This window comes from Heterocephalus glaber, unplaced genomic scaffold (assembly GCF_053883595.1).
Source record: "Heterocephalus glaber isolate CG9 unplaced genomic scaffold, H.glaber_assembly_v1.0 deba00001673, whole genome shotgun sequence".
NCBI lineage: Eukaryota > Metazoa > Chordata > Mammalia > Rodentia > Bathyergidae > Heterocephalus > Heterocephalus glaber.
The window spans coordinates 22,884,709-22,908,416 of NW_028258410.1; the positions used below are offsets into that span (position 1 = coordinate 22,884,709).

Below are 23,708 nucleotides of genomic sequence, written 5' to 3' on the forward strand. Positions count from 1 at the left end.
AATACTTCAGCTCTGCTCCACCTGCCTGGCCCTTGGCCTTGGTCAATGGTTTCCCATCTTCTCCTTTTCCTGGATCCATTTCCACTATGCTCCCCATGCACAATCTCAAGCTCCACCTCCTCTCTGTCAAATGTTCTTAGAACACATTATCCGTACTCAGGCACCAAAGGCTGGCCATTTAAATTTCCTATGAGGGGACTATACATTATAGAGGTTCTAAGATTTACGCTTACAGGCCTAGTCCTATTGGCAGAATTTTGGGCATGGGCTCACTAAGAAAGGAGAAATCACATTGTGGGGATTGTTGGCCAAAGGCAGACTTGGCATTTTCTGGCTGCCAGTTTCAACGGAAGTCCCATCAGGGACCCCCTGTCTCTCTTCCCAGGTGAGCAGGTGACCTGGAACACAGTAAGAAGAACACAGGCCCAGGTCAGGAGGCCTTTGTCCTGCCAGTGGCATTGCCCCAATGTGCTGTGTGGCTTGAGAGAGTCCCTTATACTTTCTGAGCCTTGGTTCCCCTTTCTCCCAGATGAGAGTGTTGGGTGGTATTTCAGATTCCTTCCAGATCCATATGTGTGGCTCTGACAGTGTCAGCTGTCCAGTCCTTTAGAAGTAATCACTCACATTTGCACAGCCTTACGGAGTTTGGGCTCTGTTCTAGGAGCTCCACATGTATGGACTCATTTGATGGTGATGGCCACACTGAGGCATTGTTCCTGCTTTACAACTGAAGAAACTGAGGCCCAGAGGAGTTAATTTACTTTTTCACTATTTCAGTGCAGCACAAACTACAGTTCCCAAATGGAGGAATGTAACATAGCAGCCATTTACTCTGTGGCCAGGGGTTTGGGAAGGACTCAGCTAGGCAGTTCTCACTGGGTGTCTCTCTTGCAGCTGCTAGCAGCTATCAGCAGGGGCTATGTCCAGATGTGGCTGGGGTGGACACCCAGGATGGCACTCACTCATGCACCCAGCAGCTGAAGTGAGGGCCTCCTTGTGGCCTCTCCCACACAGAGGCTGGCTTGTCCTTTTTTTTTTTTTTTTTGTACTGGGGATCGAACTCGGGACCTTGCGTTTTCGAGGCAGACTGCAGAACCACTGAGCTAAATCCCCGGGCCTGCAGGACATTTCTGACCCAGCTTCAGATGTTATGTGTGTCACATCCTCTGCATTCTAGCAGTTAGAAGTCAGTCATTAAGCCTAACCCAGATTTAAGGGGGGAGACACAGATCCCACCTCTCAATAGAAGGACAAAGAAGGTACATCATGTTTTAAGACCACTATAGCTACAAGGGGCAAAGCTAGAATTTGAACCTCCTCAGACTGGCTCAGGGTCTGCATATTTAACCACCACACACAGCTTGCTCTCAACTCTGAGGCCTGCTTCCTGGGACTCGCTGCTGGTCTCTCCCACATTCCTCTTGGGACCCTGAGATTCCTTCCCTGCTTCCAGGCCAGTCTTCATCTCTCTGTTGCCCTTGCCCCTCTTCCCATGGGCCACTCTCCTTCTTCCCTCATCTTAAGAAGCCACACAGAGCGGTGGAGAGGGCAGAGAGCTGGAAGTAGGCTACCCCAGGCTTCAATCCCATTCCTCACTCCTTGTGACCTGGAGTGACTCAATCCCCCTCTGGAAGACTCGGCTCTTCTATAAGTGGGGAGAGAGGTGCTAAGGACATTTTCTTTACAAGCTGGGATGAGTTTATTCATCTAACCAACAACTAGTTACTGAGTGCCAAACTTTTGCCAGGGACTCTTCTAGGCTCAAGGGATGAGGAGAAGACAGTAAGCAAATAAAGAAGAAAAAATGTACACACACACACACACACACACACACACACACACGAGATATAAGATGTGTCAGATGGTCATAAGGGCTATATAGAAAACTAAAGCAGGATATGGAGGGTTTGGTGCTTCTGGGAGGGGTTTTTTGTGACTCTACAAAGGGCAGAAGGGCAGTGAGGAAAGACTTTACTGGGAAAGTGAAATTTGAGCTTAGATCCAGGAGAGTGAGCTCTGTGGCATTCTGGAAGGCAAAGTGTCTCAGGCAAAAGGAGCAGCAAGTCCAGTGGGTCTCGAGCTGAATGAACCAAAGGGATGTGGAAGGAGAAGCTGCAGAGCCAAGGATGTAAGGCTCTTGTAGAACTTGCATCTTGATTCAATGAGATGGGAGCCATGGAAAGGTTCTGAGCAGAGAAGTGGTCAGTTTCTAGATACTTTTTGGTCATAGAATTGCTCACAGATTGAATGGGGTGTGTAAGAGAAAGATAAAAATCAAGGATAACTCCAAGATTTGTGGTCTAAATAACTGGGAAAAAATGGAGCTGCCATTTACCAAGATGGGAACGGCTGTGTGGAGAACACTCTTAACCATCGTGCCTTGCTGCTCTCAAGACCCAGGTCTGGCTCCTGGGAAGGGAAGAGGTCACAGGAGCACCTCCCTTGTGTTTTCCATATGTGGTAGCAGAACTGTAAGAGTGATCTAGCGATTCCTACCCTTGCCTAATCCCCTCCCATTGGAGAACATGTGGAAAGATATCACTACTGTGACTAGAGTGCATGTCAGAGGATATTATACAGGTAGAGCCAACCTAAGCACACAGCCTTTACAAGCAAAGCATGTTCTCAGGTTAGTAAGCAGAGGGGAGTTAGAGTCAAAGGATGAGCAGGGTTCCACATCCTGATAGTGGGATTAAGATGGATGGGGCCATGTGAAAGGGCCGGAGAACCACTTCTAGGAGCTGAAATGGTCTCCTGGCTGACATCCAGCAAGGGAACAGGACCTCAGTCCTACAACCCTAAGGAACTGAATCCTGCCAACAACCTGAATGATCTTGGAAGCAGATTCCTCTCCCATGCCTGCACAGAAGAGCCCATTCTGGCCAGTTCCCTGTGAGGCCCTAAGCAGAGAATGCAGCTTAGGTTGCCCAGACTTCTGACTTACAGAATTGTCCACTAAAAAATGGTTGTTGTTTTTAAGCTGCTTAGTTGATTATGTAGCAAAAGAAAATGAATGTCCGTGTTATCCTAATCCTCACAACCGTTCAAAATGAAGGGTTCTTGTCCTCCTGGTCTGGATGAGGAAATAGATCAGTGAATCAAAGGGGTTTTGCCCTACAACACTTGAGAACATAGTGCCATTGTTGGGATTGAAACCCTGGTCTGTCTCAGCAGGCTGCTTCATAAAAAGAGGTGGGAGCTGCTGGGAAGCTGGAGCCCTGCGAGTCCCGGTTGAGGGGGTAGGGAGCCGCTAGTCCTGGGTTAGGCCAGGAAGTGTGGTGTGGGTTTCCCATCCTGCTGTCTATCCTGGGGCTCAGAGTGTCTGCACCCATGGATGTGCATCTGAGGACTGTGGTTGCCGAGGGCGTATGCGTGGGAGAGTGTGTGTGAGTGTGAGCCTGCTGAGTGTGTCTCAGCGTCCTGCCCGTGGAGGGTGTCTGTGCATCAGGATATATCTGTCACAGGGGTGACTGAGTCTGTATGGCTATGTCCTGGTGTGAGTGTGTGCACCCACTGACGTGTCTGAGGGTGACTGAGTGACTCTCGGTGTGAGGTGGTCAAAGGGGGAGGGGCAGGGAGTGTCTGAGGGTCAAGGCTGAGTGCTCCCCCAAGCATGTCTGTATGTATGAAATCCAGGGTGCGTGGGAGTCAGTCTGAGCTTATGGGGGTTCTGAGGGGCCCAAGGGTCTCCCCTGCATGGGAGGCCGAGTGCCAAAGGTGTCTTGCCGGTGTCTGCAGGTTCCTGTGTACCAGTCCGAGCGTGTCCATTGGCGCATCTGCCTGTGCGTGTCGGTTGTTTTGTTTGTCCAAGTGTCTGTGGATGAATCGGGTGTGTCTGTCCAAGTATCGTCGCGTTGGTCTGAAGGCGTCGGCAGTGCCTCTTGCGGAGTGAGTGTATCCCTGTGGGTGTGCGTGTGACTCCGAGGGTCTCTGCGAAGGAGCCCGAGGGCCAGAGATGCCGTCCGGGTCTTTCTGAGCGGTCTCTTCAGAGTGCGTCTGTTTCTCTGGACGAGGCCTGTCTGGGTCGGTGACTGGACGTCTGCATCTGGGGAGTCTGAGGACTGGAGTGGGGGTTGGGGCGGGCAGGGGCTGGGGTCCGGGAATGCGCGCAAACTGCTCGGCCGCGCGCCTCACTGCCGGCGCTCACACCTGCCGGGGCTGGGGGCGGCGAGAGGGGGCGCAGCCCGCACCCTCCCGGCTCCCACGTCCCGCTGGTGGCGCCCCCTCCCCCGGGCGGCGCCGATTGGCTGCGGCGCGTCGCTCCGAGTCCGCCCCGCGCGGCCGGTGGGGGGCGCCGCGGGCCGGAGCGCGCTGCGCCGTGGCCGCCGCCGGGAGCACAGCGCGCCGCCAGCGCCCGTCCGCCCGCCCGCCGCCGCCCGCCGCCCGCCCCCCGCTGCCTGCCGCCCGCCACCGGCCCCGCTCGCCCGTCAGCCCCGCCGCGGAGCCCCGGCCCGGCCCCGGGCTGCCGCCACCACGCCGCGCGCCGTACTCCGCGTCAAGAATGGGGCGGCCAAGCTGCCCAAGCCGCCCGCCGCCGCCGCGGCCGAGGCTCCGGGCGCCGGAGCGGGCATGGAGCGCTCGCAGAGCCGCCTCAGCCTGTCCGCCTCGTTCGAGGCGCTCGCCATCTACTTCCCGTGCATGAACTCCTTCGACGACGAGGACGCGGGTAAGCGCGCAGCCCGACCCCGACCTTGGGTGTCGTCCTGGCACCGAGAGCTGGAGGCCCCTTCCCGGACCCCATGCGTTTTTAAAGCGGACCAGTATCTGTCCTCCATCCCCAGCCTCACTCGGGGAGGCGCCCCGGGCTCTCCCCCCTTTCCCAAGGGACCTCAGGGGCTCTGGGATGTGATCTCTTTGATCCTTACCCCCAGGGACCCCTAGATCATCTGCATTTACCCCTTTCCCCCAGGTGGGCCCCTGGGTCGCCTGGAACCAACTGTCCCTTCTCACTGGCGCTACTGGATATTCCCCACTTGTTTTGTTCCTGTGTCCTACCTGCCACTGTCCACGAGTGTTCAGTACAGTAGGTGCCCACTCTTTAAGCCCGGGGACACTGGCTACCTCACCGCTGGGGCTCCAGCGCGCCGCCCGGCTACTGGAGCTGGCGCACAGATCTTACCTCTCCATCTTTGTCTTGGCTGCACCCAGAGGCTCCGTGTCCAAGACCCCCACCCGGCGTTCAAGGCCTTGCCCGCCCTGGTTTGTATCTCCGACTCTTTCCCCACCAGCTGGGGCTCCGGACTCCAGGTTCTTACCAGACTGGGGCTGATCGCGGAGAACCGGATGGGTTACGGCCTTTCCGCTTTTTGCCGGCAATTCCTGGAGGGAGGTGTAAGGCGGCTCCAACTCTGCACTTGTGCCCTGTGCCCCTGTCCCCAGGTGACTCCTGTCCCTGGAGTGGCCTCTGTGGGGGCTGAACCCGGCCTCCATCCTGCGTCTGAACCTCCTGCTCCCAGGCTTGTGCGCCACGTTAGCAAGAGGGGTGGGGAGGTGCAGGAGAACCTGTGCTTTGGGGCCCTGGGACTAGGCAGAGGGACCTTTGGAGCTCTGGATTTGGTTCGGGGGTGAGAAAGAGAATTCAACAACAGGTGGGGTAGGTGGAAGGCTTGGGCGAGAGTTCCCTAAAGAGTGCAGATTGGGAGTCAGGACCAGGCTCCAGTCTCCCGTCCTTATAAATTGCAACCTTGGGCAAGTTATGCCACCCCTCAGCCTCAGCTTCCTTATCTGTGAAGTGGGGACCCTGGTGCCTTACACTTAGGGCTCTCTGAGAGTGCAGTTAAAAGTGTTTTGCGAGCTGAAAATCGTCCAGTATTTGTATTCAGTGAGGGGACAGAAAGACAAATGTCTGTGGTGAGGAGGAACAAGATTTCATGGACACTTGCAAGACTGATGAAAACATGGACTATCTCTCCAAAAAATGCACATATGGACCATTCAGGAAATTTAGCCTGCAGTTCTAGGGAGTTCATGGGTGGAGGTTTTGACTCTCTGCCTGCTGGGACCTTCATCTGGTCCACACTGCTACCTAGGTTCTGTCATGGGATTCGGTGGTAGGTGCTGCAGGAGAAAGAAGAGAAAATTCTCCAGAATCTGGGCTTTTGAGTGGATGAGGGTAGGTGAGGCAGACCCCTGATAAACCACTCTTGCTGTTGACCTGGAGCTGGGACTGGGTAACTGCAGAGCCATTTTATGAAATCACATTTTACAGAACAGATAACAGGCTCAGAGGCTTAACTTCCCCCTGATGTAGCCGAGGGAGGTTGTGTTCTGGAAAAGGCAAGGTCCTTGAGGAGGAAATGGGGACTCCCTAATGCAGTGGCTTCTGCGGAAGCAAAATTGGGAAAAGGAAGTCAGGCTAGCTTGGGGGTCTGGGGGAGGGAGCAGCTGCAGAGGGGGAGCCTGGCAGGAAGGCCTTGCAGCCCAGGTGAGCTGGCTCCCAGCCCTCCTGTCAGGGCTAGGCACTCTCCTTAAGTTCAGCAGGCCACTTGGGTCTCAGGAGCCAGGCTGAGCAGGAGCGTGAGAGGCAGGTATGATTTTGTTTTTCTCAAAGTCATGTTCCATGTCATGGATTAGACACCTTGGTGATTATTGCAGGCTGCAGGCAACTTGCTCCAGGATTCACTTAAGTCAACAGATAACTTCATGTAATATTAGTGATATTTTTAAAGGTCCACCTCATGTTTTTTTTCCCCAGTGGGTTTGTTTCTTCAGATTCTTAAGTGCTTCACTTGGAAGAGACCTAAAAATCATCTTTCAGCCCCTTCTAGCCCTCCAGATAGATGAAAGTGTGCATGTGTATTTGTGTACGTGTGACTCTGTGTGTGTGAGACAGAAGTCTTGATGTGCGATGTGTGCATATATCTGTCTGCATATAACCCAAGGTCATCCAGTATAGCAAGCACAGAGCTGAGACTCAAATCTGGTTTCCGGTTTTTTCCAGAAAGCTGGTAGCCCTGTTTCTGAAAGAGGCTGTTGTAAAAAGCCAGACCTCACCGTGTGGGAAATGGTTCCCAGGTGAGGAGGCCTAGGGGAGGGGCTGCCAAGCTGAGAGATGGGTTTGGATATCTTGAGCCTGCTATCTGCCTGTCTCGAGGGCTGCCTTGAGTTTGGGAGGGGAAGGGAGAAAGTCAACTTTCATTTCTGGAAGAATGAGTGTCTGGTGAAAGTCGGAAGTAGGGAACCTTGTCTTGGTGCTTAATTTGTCTTCTCAAAGTCATTAATTTTCTCCTAAAAGCAGCCCTTTGGATTTACTCCTTTTGAACATTACTGCACTGAACTAATTGCTAAAAGCAGTTGGAGAACAGTAGTCCCTGGGCTACTGGATGGAGACTCCTTCGGTAGGAGTTGTCAGTGCAGGCTTGGCTTCACTTGCTTCTCCCCCAGTCTGCTGGCCCTCTTGCTGCCAATCTGTCCCTGATGGCTCTTACTCAGAAGTGTCTCTCTGACAGGCCTCAGGTTCATGTGAGAGCCTCCCCTTTGTTGCTGCTTCCAACCCATGTCAAATGCATCTTTTCCATCCACCAGATCGAAGCAGAGCATCTTCAGGGCTCACGTGCCACTTTCCAGCTACTTTCTTGAGAAATAGTGTGAGGAGGAGACTTCTTTTTTCCATTAGCCTTAAATAGGGCAGATAAATTCCTGCTTTCGATTTGGGAGCCTTGGAGACCGGAGCGGGCAAAAGAAGCTGTCTGTTCTTCCCACCCCTTTCTGGCCACTCTTGGCCGAGGAGGTTAGTCACTGCAGGTTCCTTGACTTCCTGTCAAAAGGAAGCTTCCGTTGTGCACTCTGAATGCATTTGGGGGGGGGGGGGTACCGGGGATTCTGAATGCATTTTTTATGATGTTGCTTTGCCCCTTTGCCCAAGGATACCGGCACTTTAGAGAGCTGGGCGCTTGTGGACATTTTTTGCTTGTATCTTTGTTGGTTAACCTTGTTGGCACCTGGGTTTGTAACTGGGGAGGCCTAGAGGGAGGAATAAGACATATGATCCCAGTTTTCTTATTTGTATGAAGAAAAATATAATAACATGGACCCCATAGTGTCAGTGTTATGTTGGGCTAGATGTCTTTCCAGACACTTCAAATATATTGTCTTAATTCTTTCCTCATAATACCTCTATTAAAAAATTTTTTTTGAGACAGAGTCTGACTATATAGTTCAGGCTGGTCTTGAACTTGTTTGAGGCCCAGGCTGGCCTCAGACTCACGGAGATCCTCCTGTCTTAAACTCTGGGATTATGGGCTTGTGCCACTAGGTCTGGGTGACCTCTATAAAATTAATTTCCTATTAACATCCCCAGATGTTCATCTCATCTCAGATGCGAAAACTGAGGCACAAACTTAGTCATTTACTCAAGGTCACTCAGTTAGAAAGTGAGGGAGTTAGATTTGAACTTGGACAATTTGACTTGAGCATCTGTGCTTTTGATTATGCTACTTGCTGTGAGAAGGGCTTAGTACAGTACTGGTACGAGGTGGGTCTCAATACATGATAGCTTTAATCTATCTTATTACTGAGTGAGAGTTGTTTCTGAGCATGGCTATAAAGGATCTGTGGATTTGAGCAGGGAAAAAACCTGATTCTTAAAATGTTAGCTTTTGTAATTTTACTAGGCTAATTTTATTGCATTGTTGTAAGTATTAAAGTAGAGTTGGATGCTCCTTCTTTGAACTTGTGTAAAGATGAGGATTTGGGAGACTTTAATGCCAAGCAAGAGGGTGAAAAGCATTCTGGCTATCCATTTCCTTGCTCTCTCTGACCAGTTAGTTCATTTGTACATCTACAGTTCTGCCCCCTACCCCTCGGCCTTGGGGCATAGCTGGAGAATAGAGGTGCATCCCATTTCCACCACATGCCATAGGAAATTGTTACATTAGGGTCTGGAATTGAGGATGGTGTTTCTGAGCCTGCCCAAGTGGTTTGGGCATCCAGTTCTCCCCCGCCCATCCAGGAGAAGGGCGGAGAAGCTGGAGCAGCCAGCTCTGATTTGCCCATAGGATGGATGCTTCCAGCGCAGGGAGGAAGTTGCCATGGCAACACCAGCCGGCTACCGGTTCCTCTCCTAGCGGTTCGGGCCACATCTCTGGGCTTCAAAGCCCCTCACAGCACCACCCTCTTCCGCTCAGACCAAATCTGGTGTGAGTGTTTGGGGAGGGCATGGTGGATGGGCCCCATAAACTAGTACCAGGGCCTTCTCCCTCTCATTTTTGGACAGAGGGGAAATGGAGGTTGTCTGAATTACTTCTGGGTCGTGAAGTGGAGATCCTCATATCCTGCCAGATAGATCCTGGTGGTGGTGGTGGTGGTGGTGGTGGTGGTGGCTGGGTTGGGGTGGGGATTCAGAGTTCTAATTCTTGCCCCCATCCCCAGACTCCTGGAGTGACCACACCAGAATCCTCCCTCCTCCCAGTTGATACTCTTTGGCAGAGTTTTCTTTCCTAGATCAAATGCTAACTTTTGTCCTTGAAATTTGACCTGAGGTTTTTCTGGGAAACAAAATGTCCTGCTGCCTCTCCATTTCCTCTGGAGATGGTGGGAATTAGGGAGACCTTCGGCCTGAGGGGGCTTGGCTGCCTGGGTGGGGGAGGGCTTAGCATATCCTTCTGATCAGAGCCACTTGAAGGCTTGGCAGGCTGCTTCTGTCCCCCTTTTTCTCTCTCCCCCCAAGCAGTTTACCGCCTAGTGCCGTACTTTTTTATATTTTGGCAGCTGGGCAGGACTCTTCCAGATTTGGATAATTGAAGCATGGTAGAGAATCAAGCCAGTTATTTCCATGGTTCGAGGGGAAGGGTGGAGTGAGAGTGAGGACCCGTATCACTTGATTTTATTAAAATTACCCTAGAGAATTAGAGTATTTCAGGGAAACAGGTGCATGAGGTTCACCCCTCCTCATGAGCAGATCTTTGGCCTGCAGGCCTGCTGCACATCTTTAGAGATTTTTCCTGCGGTCTCCCTTGCTTGGGCACCTCCTCTTCCCCATTCTGGGGCTCCGAGGCTCCTGGCTCTGGCAGCTGCCCGGGCCCCTCTGCTCTATTTGGTGAGAAGAGGAAAGGAAAGGTCCGCCTGCCTGTGTCCCTTTGGGGAGGAAGCTCTGGCTCTCTCCCACCCACCCCCAGGCCCAGAGGCAGACAGTTCCAGCTGGAGACTGAGTGCGGGGGGCGGGCGGGCGAGGCGGGGAGGGGAGGGGAGGGGAGCAGAATGGAAGGAAGCCTCTACCCTCAGCTGCCCTTCTGTCCTCTCTCCGGGCCTTTCTTCACTGTAATGACCACCACTTAAGCATGTCTTCGACAGCTGGTTGGAAAGTCTGCACTTTTGGGGAGTGTGCACAGAAGGGCCCAACACCTCCCCTAACATGACCCCCCCCCGCCACCCAGGTCCACATCAGTTCCACAGTGTTCCTGTGGAAGAAAGATGCCTGGCCTTGAATTGGACCCTTTGCTGGCTCCATGGCCTCTAGCAGGTCCCTTAACCTTCCTGAGCCTCATCTGTGTAGTGGTTAATGACGAGGTCCAAGCATCTCCTGGGGTAGTGAAAATAAAATGACAGAGGAGCTTGCTTAGCAGTGTTCAATGCTTTGCTTGATCTCGCCGAACCCTGTAGCAACTCAAAGAGTAGCTCCTGCTGCAGATGTACCCATTTTGCAGATGAAGAAAGCCAGGCAGCTGCACAGTTTTCACGGTGGTGGTTCCAGCCCAGCTGTGTTTGACTGGAGGCCACCTTTTCTGCGTCTGGACGTGAAATGAGTTCCCAGGTGGTAAAGGGCTGTGTAGACGTGTGCTCTTACAACAGCAAGTGACAAAGCCCAGGGAGAAGGGGCCTGTTCAGGGTCCCCTATGCCTCCCCAGGGGCCGCCCTGACACCGCCCCTGCCCAGCCTTCAGTTCCTGGATGATCCCCATCACTGTGGGCCTGCAGCTGCTGTGGCTCCCTGGCCTCCTTGAAGAATCCAGTTGTCTGCCCTGGCCCTGGGGGCCCAGCTATCACCTGCCTCTCCAGGCCGATGTAGGCCAGTGCTGGATTATATTTAACGCTGTGCTAGTTCCACTTGACAGCTCTAGAGCGCCGCCCCCCCCCTTTCCTCCCCCCTCCCCTTCTGATTCACTCGGAAACTGACAGGGCTGATGTCAGCGCCTTATTCTTAGCCCCCGTAATTGTAACTGCATTTAGCAGTGCGCACTTCATTAACAGTTTCTGTGATGAGGGAGTGAGATGACTGTGTGGCGGGCAGGGACATTGGTGGTGGTGGGGCCAGGGCTGCTGCCAGGACCCTGGCCAGCAGCCTGCTTTGGACAGACCCACTGGGATGGTGCCAGCTCTGGCTTTCTAAGACTGGCAGTCCTGGAAGGAGCCTTGGCAAACGTTTAGTCCATCCCCCTCTTTGGGCAAAGAGGGAAACTGAGGCTCAAAGAAGCAGATGGCTTGCTAGGATCACGTATTAAGGATCCAGAGTTCTGGCTTTTGAGTTTAGATTTTCTTCTCTAGTATTCATTCAAATAATATTTACTACCAGGCATGGTGGTGCATGCCTGTAAGCCCAGCACTGAGGAGGCTGAGGCAGAAGGATTGTTGCAAGTTCGAGGCCAGTCTAGGATACATAGTGACTTCAAGGCCAGCCTGAGCTACATAGTGAGACCCTGTTGCAAAAAAAAAAATTTTTTTTTGTTAGTGCTCAGTGCTAAGCAACATTTTAAGTGCTAGAGCTGTATTGGGGAACAAGTCAGGCACGGCCTCTGCTCTCAGAGAGTTTTGCTCTGGGCTGAAGGAGAGAGAGACAGATAATACACAGTGATCAATTATAATTTCAGTTTGTGTTTAGTGGAAGGGAAATAAAACCATGGTGGGATAGGAGATAACATTAAGTGGGGTAGTCAGGGAAAGCTTACTGAGGAGGTGACATTTGAGTTAAAGCTGAAATGACAGTCAGCAATGAGAATACAAGTGGGAAGAGTGTTCCAGAGGGAACAGCTGTGCAAAGGCCCTGAGGTCAGTGTGAATTTGGGCTTTAGGGAACAGAAAGCAGACTGCCATGGTTAGAGGGAGTAGGTGAAGGGAGATGAGGTCAGATAAGAGGGAGCCCAGATCATCACAGCCTTCTAGACAGTAGTAAAGAGTGTCTGGTGGGGAACTGAGGTCCAGGGAGAAAAAGGGCCCCCAGCTGGGTAAAGTCAGAGGAAGGCCAAGAACTCGCGCTGCCTACCGCAGTACCATCCTTGTTGTTCCTTAGGGACAGGTGGCTGTGCCTTTACGTGTGAAGCGTGGCTTCCTTCCATGCCATAGCTGGAAGGCATTGGGGCGAGGGGCGGTCAGGGCTCTCTCTTCCTCATCCTCACTTGTCTCATCTGATCCAGCTTTGTAGCTTCTCAGGCAACTCAGAGGGACCTCAGGGAACTTCCCTGATGGGACAGAAAGAAGATGGCTTCAGAACCCTACAGACCTGACTTTTCTCCTGCCTCTGTCACCTCTAACTCATGTGACCTGGGGTTCAGTTTCCTCATTTCTAAAACGGGCCATAATAATAGTAAATACTTCAAAGGGTTATTGTGACGAGTCAGGGACATAATGCACAAATGTACCTGGCCCACAGTGGGGCATGTGAGGTTAAGATGTCCTCAGTGGTACGGACTAAAGCAGTGGTGGCAAATCTGTGGCACAGGTGCTGCAGCAGGCTGTTGGTATCATTGAAAGCTCTAAAGGTTTGCCATCACTGGGCTAGGGTGTCTCACGCCTGCCACACAGTAGGGATCAGCCCAAGGTGGTGGTGTCCATTTGAATGGGGCAGAGTGTGGCTGCTCAGTCTCAATTGAACCCCAGAATTACCTAGAGGACTCGTTTGCACACAGACTGCTGGGAACCCTGCCCGCAGGTTCTCATTCAGTGTAGGGTGGGCCTCCAGGCCCTTGTTTCTAACAAGTTCCCAGAGCATACTACACTGAGGCCGCTGGTCAGGGATGCAGTCTTGAGAAGTGCTGGGTTAGAGAGAGAAAGGCTGGAGAGAAACAAAAGGTCTTTCTGTCCTGCTCCCCTGTGACTTGGACGCTGGGACACTGGGTGCCGAATTCAGTCCTGGGTGTAGCCTTCTGGCCCTCTGTTTCCTCCCTTTTCCCTCCTGGGCTGATCCACGTGAGCCTCAGCTGCTGCCTGCCTTGCATGGATGGGGTTTACGATGGGGACCTCATGTTGGGAAGTCACCTGAACAAGTGCTGAACGAGCCAGTGTGAATAACACCATCTGGATGTCCCGTGGACTCTGGCAGCCCCCGGAAGTCTGAGGGTCCAGCTCCATCCCATGTCTCAGACAGATTGGGGTGCATTCCCTTTCCTGCAGTGGGGAGAGGTAGGAAGGGCTGTATGTAATGCCACGAGGTTCATTTGAGGACAAACCTTTACTGGGAAGAAATAAGTCAAAGGAATCTTGGATGAAAAGGTGCAAAATACTGGAAAATGCTTCCCAGGGAGTTGCCTGGGCCAGTTTATCTAGATTTTCTAAGAAAGGGGGTGCTGGTCATTTTCTAGGGAAGGGGCGTCCAACCTTATGATGTCATGAATTTCTTACCCAGCTTAATAAAACTCAAAAGCAAAACACAAAGGCATTTAAAAATAGTATCCAGATGGGATGCTACCTAAACTGATAGGAGTTGCTCTCCAAGAGAGGGGGCTTAGGATAGCAAAAGAGCCTGGACTTAGGAGGCTCAGAGACTCAGGTGTGTCTCAGCCACTTGCCAACTGTGTGTCCTGACTGCGTATGTAACTGATCTGGGCTTCAGCCTTGTCTTTTGCAGAATCCAGCGAGAGTTAGAGATACCTGTGAAAATTTTGTATAACACATGGAAAGCGTCCCAGAAATGGAAGCTGCTGCCTTTCCTGTTACTGTAGACTTCCGGAAAATGATTTGCACGCTTGGCTGGAGGCAGGGCAGGAGCATGGGGTTTGCGGGAGGCACCGCCTGCTTATATATGTTTGGTGTGTGTGCAGCCAAGCCCAGAAAGGTGCATTCAGGGTCAAGAGAAGGATCCTGTTCAGCCACCGAATCTCAGCCATTTCTGGTTGTCTTTGGGCCTCAGTGTCCCTCTTTGCAGAGTGAGAGTCTGGTGGGCTTGGTTTGGACACGACAAAATATCCAAGAGAGAAAGGACACTCGTCCAGGACCTCGTCTCTTCCTTTGGATTCATCTGCTCCCTGTCAACCCATATTAGGGGTAGTTTTTCATCCCTGAGAGTCTCTTCCTGCCAGAACTTCTCTGTAGCTGGCCTTTTGTGGATTGGTCATTGAATAATTTTTAAAATAGGTACTGTGATGATTACTTAACATATGTAGATGCTATGACATCTTAAACCCTTGAGAAATATCCAGTGAGAAATGTCCTCAGCACCCCGTCTTCTGATCCTCGTGTCCCCTTCCAGGTACAAGCACCGTTACCAGTTCTTACAACCTCATATAGTGCTGCTGCTGACAGTAGTGTGTGTAACATGGGAAGAAAACAGAACAGCACCAACAAACACCCAGGGAAATGTAACTTCCCCTCCCACCTCTGCTACCTAGTCTCATTCCCACAAACCACCATCACAGTCTTTAAGGCTTCTAGGTTTTAAATTTTCCTACTGTCAAATCTTATTAAGCCCTTATGGTGGTACCCAGCCCTGTCTGGGTACTGTGAAGGCTCCAGAGAGGTCAGCTTGACCTAGGTGTATAGCTTGATAGAGGTAACAATTCAGACTTCCCCGTCAGATGGCCTAGGTTTAAAACCTGGCTCTGCCACTTATTGGCTAAGTGACCATGGGCAAGTTACTTAACCTCCCAGAGCCTATTTTCTCATCTATAAAATGGGCTTACAATAGCCCCTTCCTGCCTTAAAGGTGTCATGAGGAGTAAGTGAATAAATATTTGTGAAGTGCTTTGTAGAGAGCCTTGGGCACACTAAAAGTATGTTAAAAGTGGTTATTTTAGAACCTTCAAGCCTGAAGTCTCTCTGAGGTTACCTACAATGGTGATCTTAGTTGAGGACTAGAGAGGGATCCCTGTTTGCCCAGCACCTCACAGCAGGTTTATGGTCAAGGCAAAATGGCACTGATGTTTCCACGCTCCCAGCACAGGGCCTTCCCACTCCAGGTATCCAACATACAGTCCCTGGCCATGTACCTGAGGCTTCAAGTCTGCACTCTATATCTCCAGTGCTTGGTGTCCCTAGTAAATGCCATCCCAACTTGCCCTGGGAGGTAGTGGGAGGATGTTTCACTAATTGGGCTTGTTGCACTAATCGGGCTCAGCACATATCCTGAAAAACATTCTTCATTTGCCTGAGTCCAACACCAAGCTGGACTGAGTGGCTTTGGGGCCCACTTGGGCCTAGCCAGGCCCTAAACCTTCTGGTCGCAGGAAGCTGACACTTTTGCCCAGCTTCTGCTGGGCATGCTAGTCAGGGCATAGGGGCCCCCAAAACTGGGCAGCCTGGCCCTGAGGGGGATGAGGTATGTGCATCTAGCAAGGGGGAACTTCACACATAGACTATTCTCTGAACTCCTGGCAGTCATTTCAAATTAAATGGAATACAGAAGAGAGCCCTGATAGACTGTGGGAGCCCTGTCAGGTCAGAGCTGTGAGTGACAGAGACACAGCATGGGCAGGAAGAACAGCAGCCACCATGGACATTCAGCTGCGTGCTGGCCTCCACCTGCTCCCTGCAATGCTCTGAAAGTGTTGACCAGCCTTCTGTGCTCCTGTGTCAAGGAGGCCACCAGATTGGGAGCAGGCATGACTTTTGGGGTAAGGCAGCTCCTGTCAGCTAAGACAATTCTTCAAAGATGGCATAGTTCCAGTCCAGTGCCAACAGATGCTCACAGCAGCTATGGATGGGTGAGCTGCTTGGTAAAGGGGATATGGCCGGTGCCCCAACTCTGTCTAGCCCTCCACTGTTTAGGGAACCACTGTGCTGAGCCATGTCCGGCTCTTATTGTAGATCACCTTTCCCTCAGTCCACGATGAGCGTGATCATTGCAGAAGGCAGGATGGTGAAATTGAGTTTCTGTCAGGACTTCTGTTTGGGCCAAGATCAGACAGCTAGTGAAGGGTGAGGCGGGTCACCAAGCCCAGGCCTCACTCCAGCTGTGTGGTCTTTGCAGCTTTCTGTACTGCATTCCAGATTCTTCACCAACAAAGATGTGTACTGAGTGCTTCTTAGTGGGCTTCTTACCAGGCTTCTTACCAAAAACCCTTGGAAGGGTTTTTGTCCTGACTTCTGCTTTGCCTTGTACAGCTACAAGTCCCTTGTCTGAAAAAGCATTTTTACCTTCTTGACCTCCCTGATCCTCATGGAACATTGGCCCTCTATCTTGAGAGGTGGGCAGGAGCTCTAAAAGTTTGTGTGAGGGGATACAATAGTTTAAGGGTAGCGGATGTGTCATGGAATAAACCCTGGATTTGTCGTAAGGAAACCTAGACTTGAAATCCTGGAAAGTTGTCTCCTCTTTGAGCCTCAGTTTCCTCATTGGAGGAACAAGTCTATGGGTATAAAACAGCAGGTAACCTGCAGGTATTGTAAGGATACTGCATGTGTCTTGATTTGGGGTGAATGGGGAGTCCAGAACCAAAACTGGAGCCTGTCTAACTTGGGGCAATCTGTGTGCAAGAAACAGTCTCAAATCAGGGCTCATCTGTAAGATGGGCCCAGTGACATTTGCTCTTCTGCTTTTGCTTGGGTCCCCCTAGACGGAGACCCTGAAACAGGGATTCAAGGGCAAGTATTAGTTAAGCTGGCTCTGGTTGTGCATGCCTGTGATACCAGCACTCGGGAGGCAGAGGCAGGAGGATCTCAAATTTAAGCCCAGCCAGGGCAAGTTAGGAAGATGCTGTCTTAAAACAAAACAAAACAAAAACAAACATATAATTTTCAAGGACATGTATTATGTCTAAACTCAGAAAACTGCCATCTTATAAGCAAAACAGTTGAATAGAAATTTCACATGGTTCTTGTAGTTCACAAAGGGGATTGAAGAAGCCCAGGAAGGAAGTGAGGAATTGAAGCAGGGGGAAAACTGCAGGAATCGGTGTGTTATCAGGCAGGTTACCTCTGAGTGAGAGCGTCTGGCATTTAGTCTTGCTGGAGGCTTCAGGGAGACTGTAGAACAGGGCTCAGCAGACTTTTGTGAAGGGCCAGACAGCAGATATTTTAGTCTTTGCTGGCCATACAGTCTGTGCTGCAACTGCTGTCATGCAGTTGTAGTGAGAAAGCAGACTCAGACAATATGTTAATGAATGGGTGGGGCTGTCCTAATAAAACTTTATTTGCAAAATCAGCCTGATGGATTTGGCCTGTGGGCTATAGTTTGCCGACCCCTGGGGTAGAGTGCACACCTCACCTGTTCCAGCCAGGAAGGACTGGGTGTTTATACACTGGCTTCCATCAGTCAGGGTTGAGGCCTGCTGGGCTGGGGGTTGAAGAGTTGGTTCCTGCCAGTGTTCCAGCTGCACAGGGCTTAGTCCTCCAGCAAGAGAGTGCAGGCGCTGGCCAGAGGAGGTTGGACCGGGACAAGGCAGATGGAGCAGGAAGGGCAGCATTATCACTCCAGCTCGGGCAAGCCACCTTTGAGGATGAGCAGGGAAAACAAGTTCCAGACAGGGCTAGATTATTTCACTTCATAATAATTCTAGCTTTTGCAAGCATTTATTCTTCTAGGCAAAAACCAGCTTCTCCATACTGAACAGTCTCATTCTAGTTTTCTACCTCTGTGTCTCTGCTTGGGCCATTCCTATAGTTGGGTTGCCTGCTCCTCCTCCAGGGTCCCAGGCCACCTCCCCCAGGAAGCCTACCTATCTTCTCTCAGGTGGAGTTGGTCCTTCCTCCTGGACATCGCTTGGTGCTCAGCTTTTCCCTTTTTCCAGTACTTGCATACTGTGACTTCTGTCACTTTGCTGTCACTACACTGTGAGCCCTCCGGGAGGAGCCCTGTGGGATCCTGTCTGCACCTGCTTGGGAGCACTGGTTTGCGAAGGGCAGGACTGGATCCCAAACACCTCCTTCCTCCCACCCACCTCTCTCCTCCCTCCAGTGTCTGCCAATGCCAGGCCCTGTTCTGGTGACCTAGGACCAGAGCAGCCTTTGCCCTGGTGGAGTTTGCAGTCTGGTGGTGGTGGTGGTGATAGGGTGGTTTAGACATTAGGCAACCTGAAGGAACAACTCATGTGGTGTGTAAGAGAAGTGCTGGGTACCAGGGAAGCCACAGCAGGGAGAATGACCTGTGTTCTCCTCTGTGACTGTCTGATCTCTGTGTCTCACCTGTATCGGGTGTGAAGAGGAAAGCAGGGGAGGGGAGGGGAGGAGAAGGGGACTGGAGCCCATGGAATTGAGAGCACGGACTTCGAGCCAGGGCCAGGAGTGGAGGGCTGAATCCTGGCTTCTCTCAGTCTGCGTGACTGACTTCTCTTCGCTCTGTCTCTCTCTGTCTCTTTCTGACACACATGTGTGCAGGTAGATGTTAACTGTAACTGCTTCTGCATGACAGAATTATGAGTAGTTTTACTTTCTAGTTTATATTTTCTAAGTTTCCTACAATGGCCATGTCACAGTAAAAATTGAGGCCTCACAGTCACGAGACCATACACCGTACTCCTTCTGGCAGCTGTATGACCTTAAACATGTTATTGGTCACTCAGAGGCGCTTCTGTTTCACTCTGTAAGAGGCGAATAATGATAATTAACCCTGCCCACCTGGTACCCATCATGTTCTGACACTTCACCTCCGTTAACTCATTCAAGCCCTATAGCTGCCTGAGACAGGTACTATCACTATCCCTGTATTTTGTAGATGAGGAAACTGAGACACCAAGAGTCTAAAGAAGTAACCCATGTCACAGAGCAGAAGTCTGAGCAGGATTTCAAACCAGCTGTCTGGAGCTTAACCACTTGGCTCTGCTGCCCACTTCACAGGCCAGGAGCAAGAGAACACATGTGGAGCCCTGAGCCCAGCATTTGCTATCATTAGCGGCTGTGCAAAGGCCCTGCATTGGGAAAGAAATGTAGCCTTTCGAAATACCAGGGAAAGGGGCACATTGATGAGGGTAGTAGGGCTGGATCCTACTAGGTCTTAAAAGTCAAGGATTGTGCACGGGAGTATAAAGAGAGCTGGGGCCCCTGTTGGGTTTGTAGCAGAGATATGACAGATTCAGATTTGGGATCTGCAACTGATGACTCCTCTGGCTGCAGGGGGAAGAGGAGCGCTCGCTCAGAGGCCGGGGAAGCTCCCTTTGGAGGTGGCTGCTCTCCCCAGACAGACCTCAGCATCCGGCACTGCGTCCTCCAACGGGGCCGGGGCCGGCCTGGTGTCTGGGCTGGCTGTGTGGGCCAGAGCACCAGGGAGGAAGGCAGGAGCGTCCCCCTGGGCTGGCCTGAGGGTGCTGGGAGGCTGGGAAGTGGCAGCTGGAAGGCAGGAACAGATTACTCTCCTGGAGATGGGGCCGGGCCACTTCCTGCCGTGTCACATTATTAAATTTGTAATCTTCATTCTAATACTTTCCAGCAGTGAATAAGAACCGAATTTAAAATGCCGGCTTTACATTTCTGGAAGGAATGTAGCTCTTTGTCAAGAATTCTTGAAACCCATAATTTCTCTCCAGAGGTGAATGTCTAGGACTGTTTTAAAAATTGAAATAAAAAATAAGGGAAAATTACTGTTTAGTTAAAGGTTGGGGTTGAAGGGCCTGACCTCAATTGTATTCTCTAGCCTTGGAAACGGCTCAGTGCGGGACTAGCCCTACAGAAGCCCTGTAAACTTGAACTCCGAAATCTGGGCCTTGCTAAGGAAGAAAGTAAGATAAGCTTCAGGCCTGCTTCACTCCTAATTGGCACATCGGTTGATTTATAGAAGTGGGCCACCATCTCCAAAAGAATAGGCCTGTATCAGACTCCTGTGAGTTTCCCCATGGCCTGTTTGGTGGGTGGTGGAGCTGGCTGCTAGTAGAACCATGTCCCACCTTGGTCCAGCCTTTCCACCTGGCAGGATGGGCCTTGACCCGGTGTCACCAGCATCCCTGAGCTGCCCTCCAGCCCTCTTCTGGCCAGGCCCTTCCATGGGGTGGGGAACCTGAGGGGGAAGGGAATGTGCCAGCTGGACTCTGTGCTGGACCGTGTTCCGGATGAAGTGACCCTTGTGTTCCCTGCCCAGTGCCCCGAGTCAGCTTCTGGGATCTACTCAGACCCCTTCCTATCCATGACTGGTACCCTGAGGGTGACCCTGAAGATGCCATTTGTGGAGGTGAGATCACTGCACAGTTGTATAGAGAGGGTCCCTTGATGTGGGGGTGGGCAGGAAGAGAAAGGGTGAGCTATGGCTGAGAGTTACTGACTGTTCAGTCAGCCATGGGGCTCTGAGGATTCTAAATTTGAACTTGTTCTGGACATCAAGGTCATTATGGAAGCACATTTCTCAGAATAGGAGGATGAGGCATATTTTATTTAATAGCCCTGATTTATAACTTTAAAATATTTAGAATAAGTATAAGAGCCTCATTTGTACTTTTCTCCAGGGGCCCCTCGGTATTAGAGGAGGCCTTTGTGTCCTCCTTTGAACTGATCACGAAGCAGCCTAGGGATGGCCCTTCCCTCGTGGTCCTGCAAACCAGCCCGGGAGCAGGCACAAAGAGTGTATGGCGCCTCTGTGCAAACTAGAAAAGCACTTCGTCCTGCACTGAGAGTGGCCGAATAAAGATTGAACCTTCTCTAGGAGGATGATTTGGGAAAGGTCACCCCTTCTCCAGAGCCTACAGGAGCTGAGTGCTGCTCAGCCAATGAAAAAGCTACTTTTCTGCCTGTTCCTCACTCTTAGCTGGGCACCTTGGTTTAGAGAGCGCAGCCTCCCTAGGATTTCACAGCACCCTCAGACCTCAACCAGAAAGGAGCCCTGGGCAAGACCTGAAGGGAAAGTGCCGACATGCTGGGATCCAAAGCTGAGCAGTAGGTCATTTTCCTTGTTGCATAATTTTTCTCATCATGATAGTAACATTTATTATGTTTCATACATTGCCAAATACTGAGTTCTTTACCTGGATTATCCTTTCAAGATGTCAGGTTATGATAACAGTACAGTTGTACCCGTTGCACACATGAGGCAACTGAGGCTCAGAGCGGCCAGGCCTGTCGTTGCCCCAGGGCCTTTCAGTAGTAAGTTCAAACCTAGATGTGGTGGCACTTGAGTCTTTTAGGCCAACCATTGCTCTGCACTGCCCTTTCTCATTATTAAACAACTCTTTATGTAGTCAACAGCTGTTTACAGGCCCCCCACTCCTGTGTGCTGGGCATTGAAGATATGGTGCAGAATAGGAGCAGGGCCTCCCTTGGCCTAAGAACAAAGACAGGCAGATCAGGGCTAGGAGTCTGCACTGAGTAGGGTGCCAAAAGCCCCCATGGGGGTGAGAGGCTGTTTAGCAGGCTGAAGGGTGCAGCAGGCCGCTGTGAAATTCAGAGTAGGTGCACGAGGATGTGGGCGCAGGGAGGAGGTGGAGCACGGAGAGAGAGGTGGCCAGGCAAGGAAAAGCCCAGTGCTGCCCAGGACCAGCCCCTTCTTGAAGACCAGAGTTGCATCATTTTCAGCATTTGGGCCTCTGCTGAGAGGGATGGAACTTAGTATCCTGGAGGGGTGGAAGCTGAGGGGGGAGGGCACCCCCCCATACTTTTCAAAATAAGAAAACCCAGGTGGGTGTCTGGGGATGCAGCTCTATGTAGAGCAAGCACTTAGCTATAGCATGTATGAGGCCCTGGTTCCCATCCCCAGCACTGCAAGAAAAGCAAAAAGAAGAAGGCAGAGGGGGAGAGAACCCAGATGGAGAGGGGAAGAATGAGGCAGGAGACATTTGAACATTTTTGGTCAGGTTGCGTTGCCATTTATTGTTTTAATCGTTTAAAGATAATATAGTACTTTCTCTGGTTACAAACACTTGCAGTTGCATTGGCCTGCATTTCCTGTGCACGTACCATGCCCGAGGTGCCATGCTGAGCTCTCGTGCAGGTTCCCATGTTACTTCCCCAGGACAGACCTCTGTGAAGGGTTCTATTGCTGTCCTGTTGTTCCAAAGAGGTCATTCAGTCACTCCCCTCAGCCAGCAAATGGCAGCACGGGTTTCCTTGGTTCTCATACCCTTCGTCTATGCTGTATGTAGCCATGGTGGAAATTTGGGGGAAAAGGCAGAGACGGGGCACAAAAAGAAAGTACAAACCATGCCAGTCCTGTAGCCCAGGAGTAGAATGCTTAACCACGGGGTCTCCCTCCCTAGGAGTGCGTGTGTGTGTGTGTACACGCACCCAGTAACACATGTTTAAACCAAAGCAGGGTCATGCTGGGATGCTATTTTGTAAACTGAAGCCACCATTTTTAAATCACCTTAAAAGGACCTTCATGGGCTGGTCAGCACAGGGCCACTTGATTTCTAGGATTAGATCTAGAACTGCATGTGTGTGATTTGGCTGTAGTCCACACACTTGGCCAGGTGGGTCCCGGGACAGCACAAAGAAGCTCATCCTAGAGGCCACCGTTCATTTTTGTCCCCCCTTTTCTACTCTTATTCTTGTAAAATAAATAAATAAATAAATAAAATTTAAAACTGACAGACCTCCCCAGGATTTTATTCCATGCATGGCCCTGCATTTCAATGCAAGAAGCAGAAGGTTTGTGAGCTATAAATAGCCCAAGCCTCTTCTACACAGTGGCGGAGAGCGTTTGTAGGTTCTGTCTCCTCCCAACCTGGTGACCTGGATTACTTCCTTCCTGCAGCGGTTGTTTCCCTTGCTGCCTCCTCTGTCCATCCCTGATAGGGAAGAGCGGCTCCCTCTCTGCAGGTAGGTACTGAGCGCCAGCACTGGGCCAGGCTTGGGGGCTGGGCACACAGGATGAGTGACACAACCTGCCATGGTGCAGGGTGGACACAGATGCACATGTCCACAGGTTAGAATCTTCTTGGTGGGGAAGCTCAGAGGGGTTGCTGGCTCTGGGACTCAGGGAAGGCTTCCTGGAACACTGGAAAATGGAAGGAAGAGAAGGATTCTGGGGAGAAGGAGCCTTTGGGTCCAGAGTGTCACCCATGACACGTCTCCTGGCCAGAGTAAGCATTCATATTATTATTTTTGTTGTTGTTGTTTTGGTACTGGGGATCAAACTCGGGACCTTGCGCTTTTGAGGCAGGCGGCAGAACCACTGAGCTAAACCCTTGGCCCTAGCATTCATATTATTAAGCAGACCTACCTGGTTTTGAGAGCAGGTCCTGGGTTCTTTTATTGGGTCCCATGGTTTCTGGAGTCCAGCAGACTTGGGTGAGGAAAGTGCTCAGCCTTTCACTAGTTTGGGATTTTTCCCCTGTTCTGCACATGCTTTTCAGTTAGGAACCAGGATCCTGGGCCCAACCCGGACTACTCAGTTAAAAATTTCCAGTGGAGCCTGGAAATCCTTTTTCATACGTGCTCCCAAGGTGATACTCATGTTCAGCCACATTTGGGATTTTGTGTGCTAACCTGGTCTCCCATCCTGGGCCCACACCTCAGTCCCTGTCCCTGCTGAGTGGGACTTAGTCCCCTTAGGCAGCTCTAGTGACGGAGAAGGGAGCTCACAGCCTCTCCAGGGGGCTGCAGAAAGTCCTTCCTCCTGTGTGCAGTCACCTGTACCATCATTCCTAATAGCAGTGATACTTTGTATACACTCTGTTGTCCACAAAAATATAATTTGGGATGCCAAAA

General features: G+C 51.3%; 1 protein-coding gene across 7 annotated transcripts in view; it reads left to right on the top strand.

Moving 5' to 3' along the window:
• Positions 1-23,708, top strand: part of Rims4 (regulating synaptic membrane exocytosis 4) — a 127,350-nt gene that overhangs the window by 61,209 nt on the left and 42,433 nt on the right. Inside the window, exon 1 of one of the 7 annotated variants that reach the window (XM_087197837.1) lies at positions 22-3,888. The exons of 5 other annotated variants lie outside the window; for them this stretch is intronic. Coding sequence is in view for 1 of the 2 variants with exons in the window: in XM_004858181.4 (XP_004858238.1) it covers positions 4,570-4,666 (97 nt within the window). In the remaining variant the exon portion in view is untranslated. Of the gene's footprint in view, positions 1-21; positions 3,889-4,440; positions 4,667-23,708 lie in introns of those variants that run through there. One more of the 7 variants, XM_004858181.4, reaches the window with a different exon arrangement.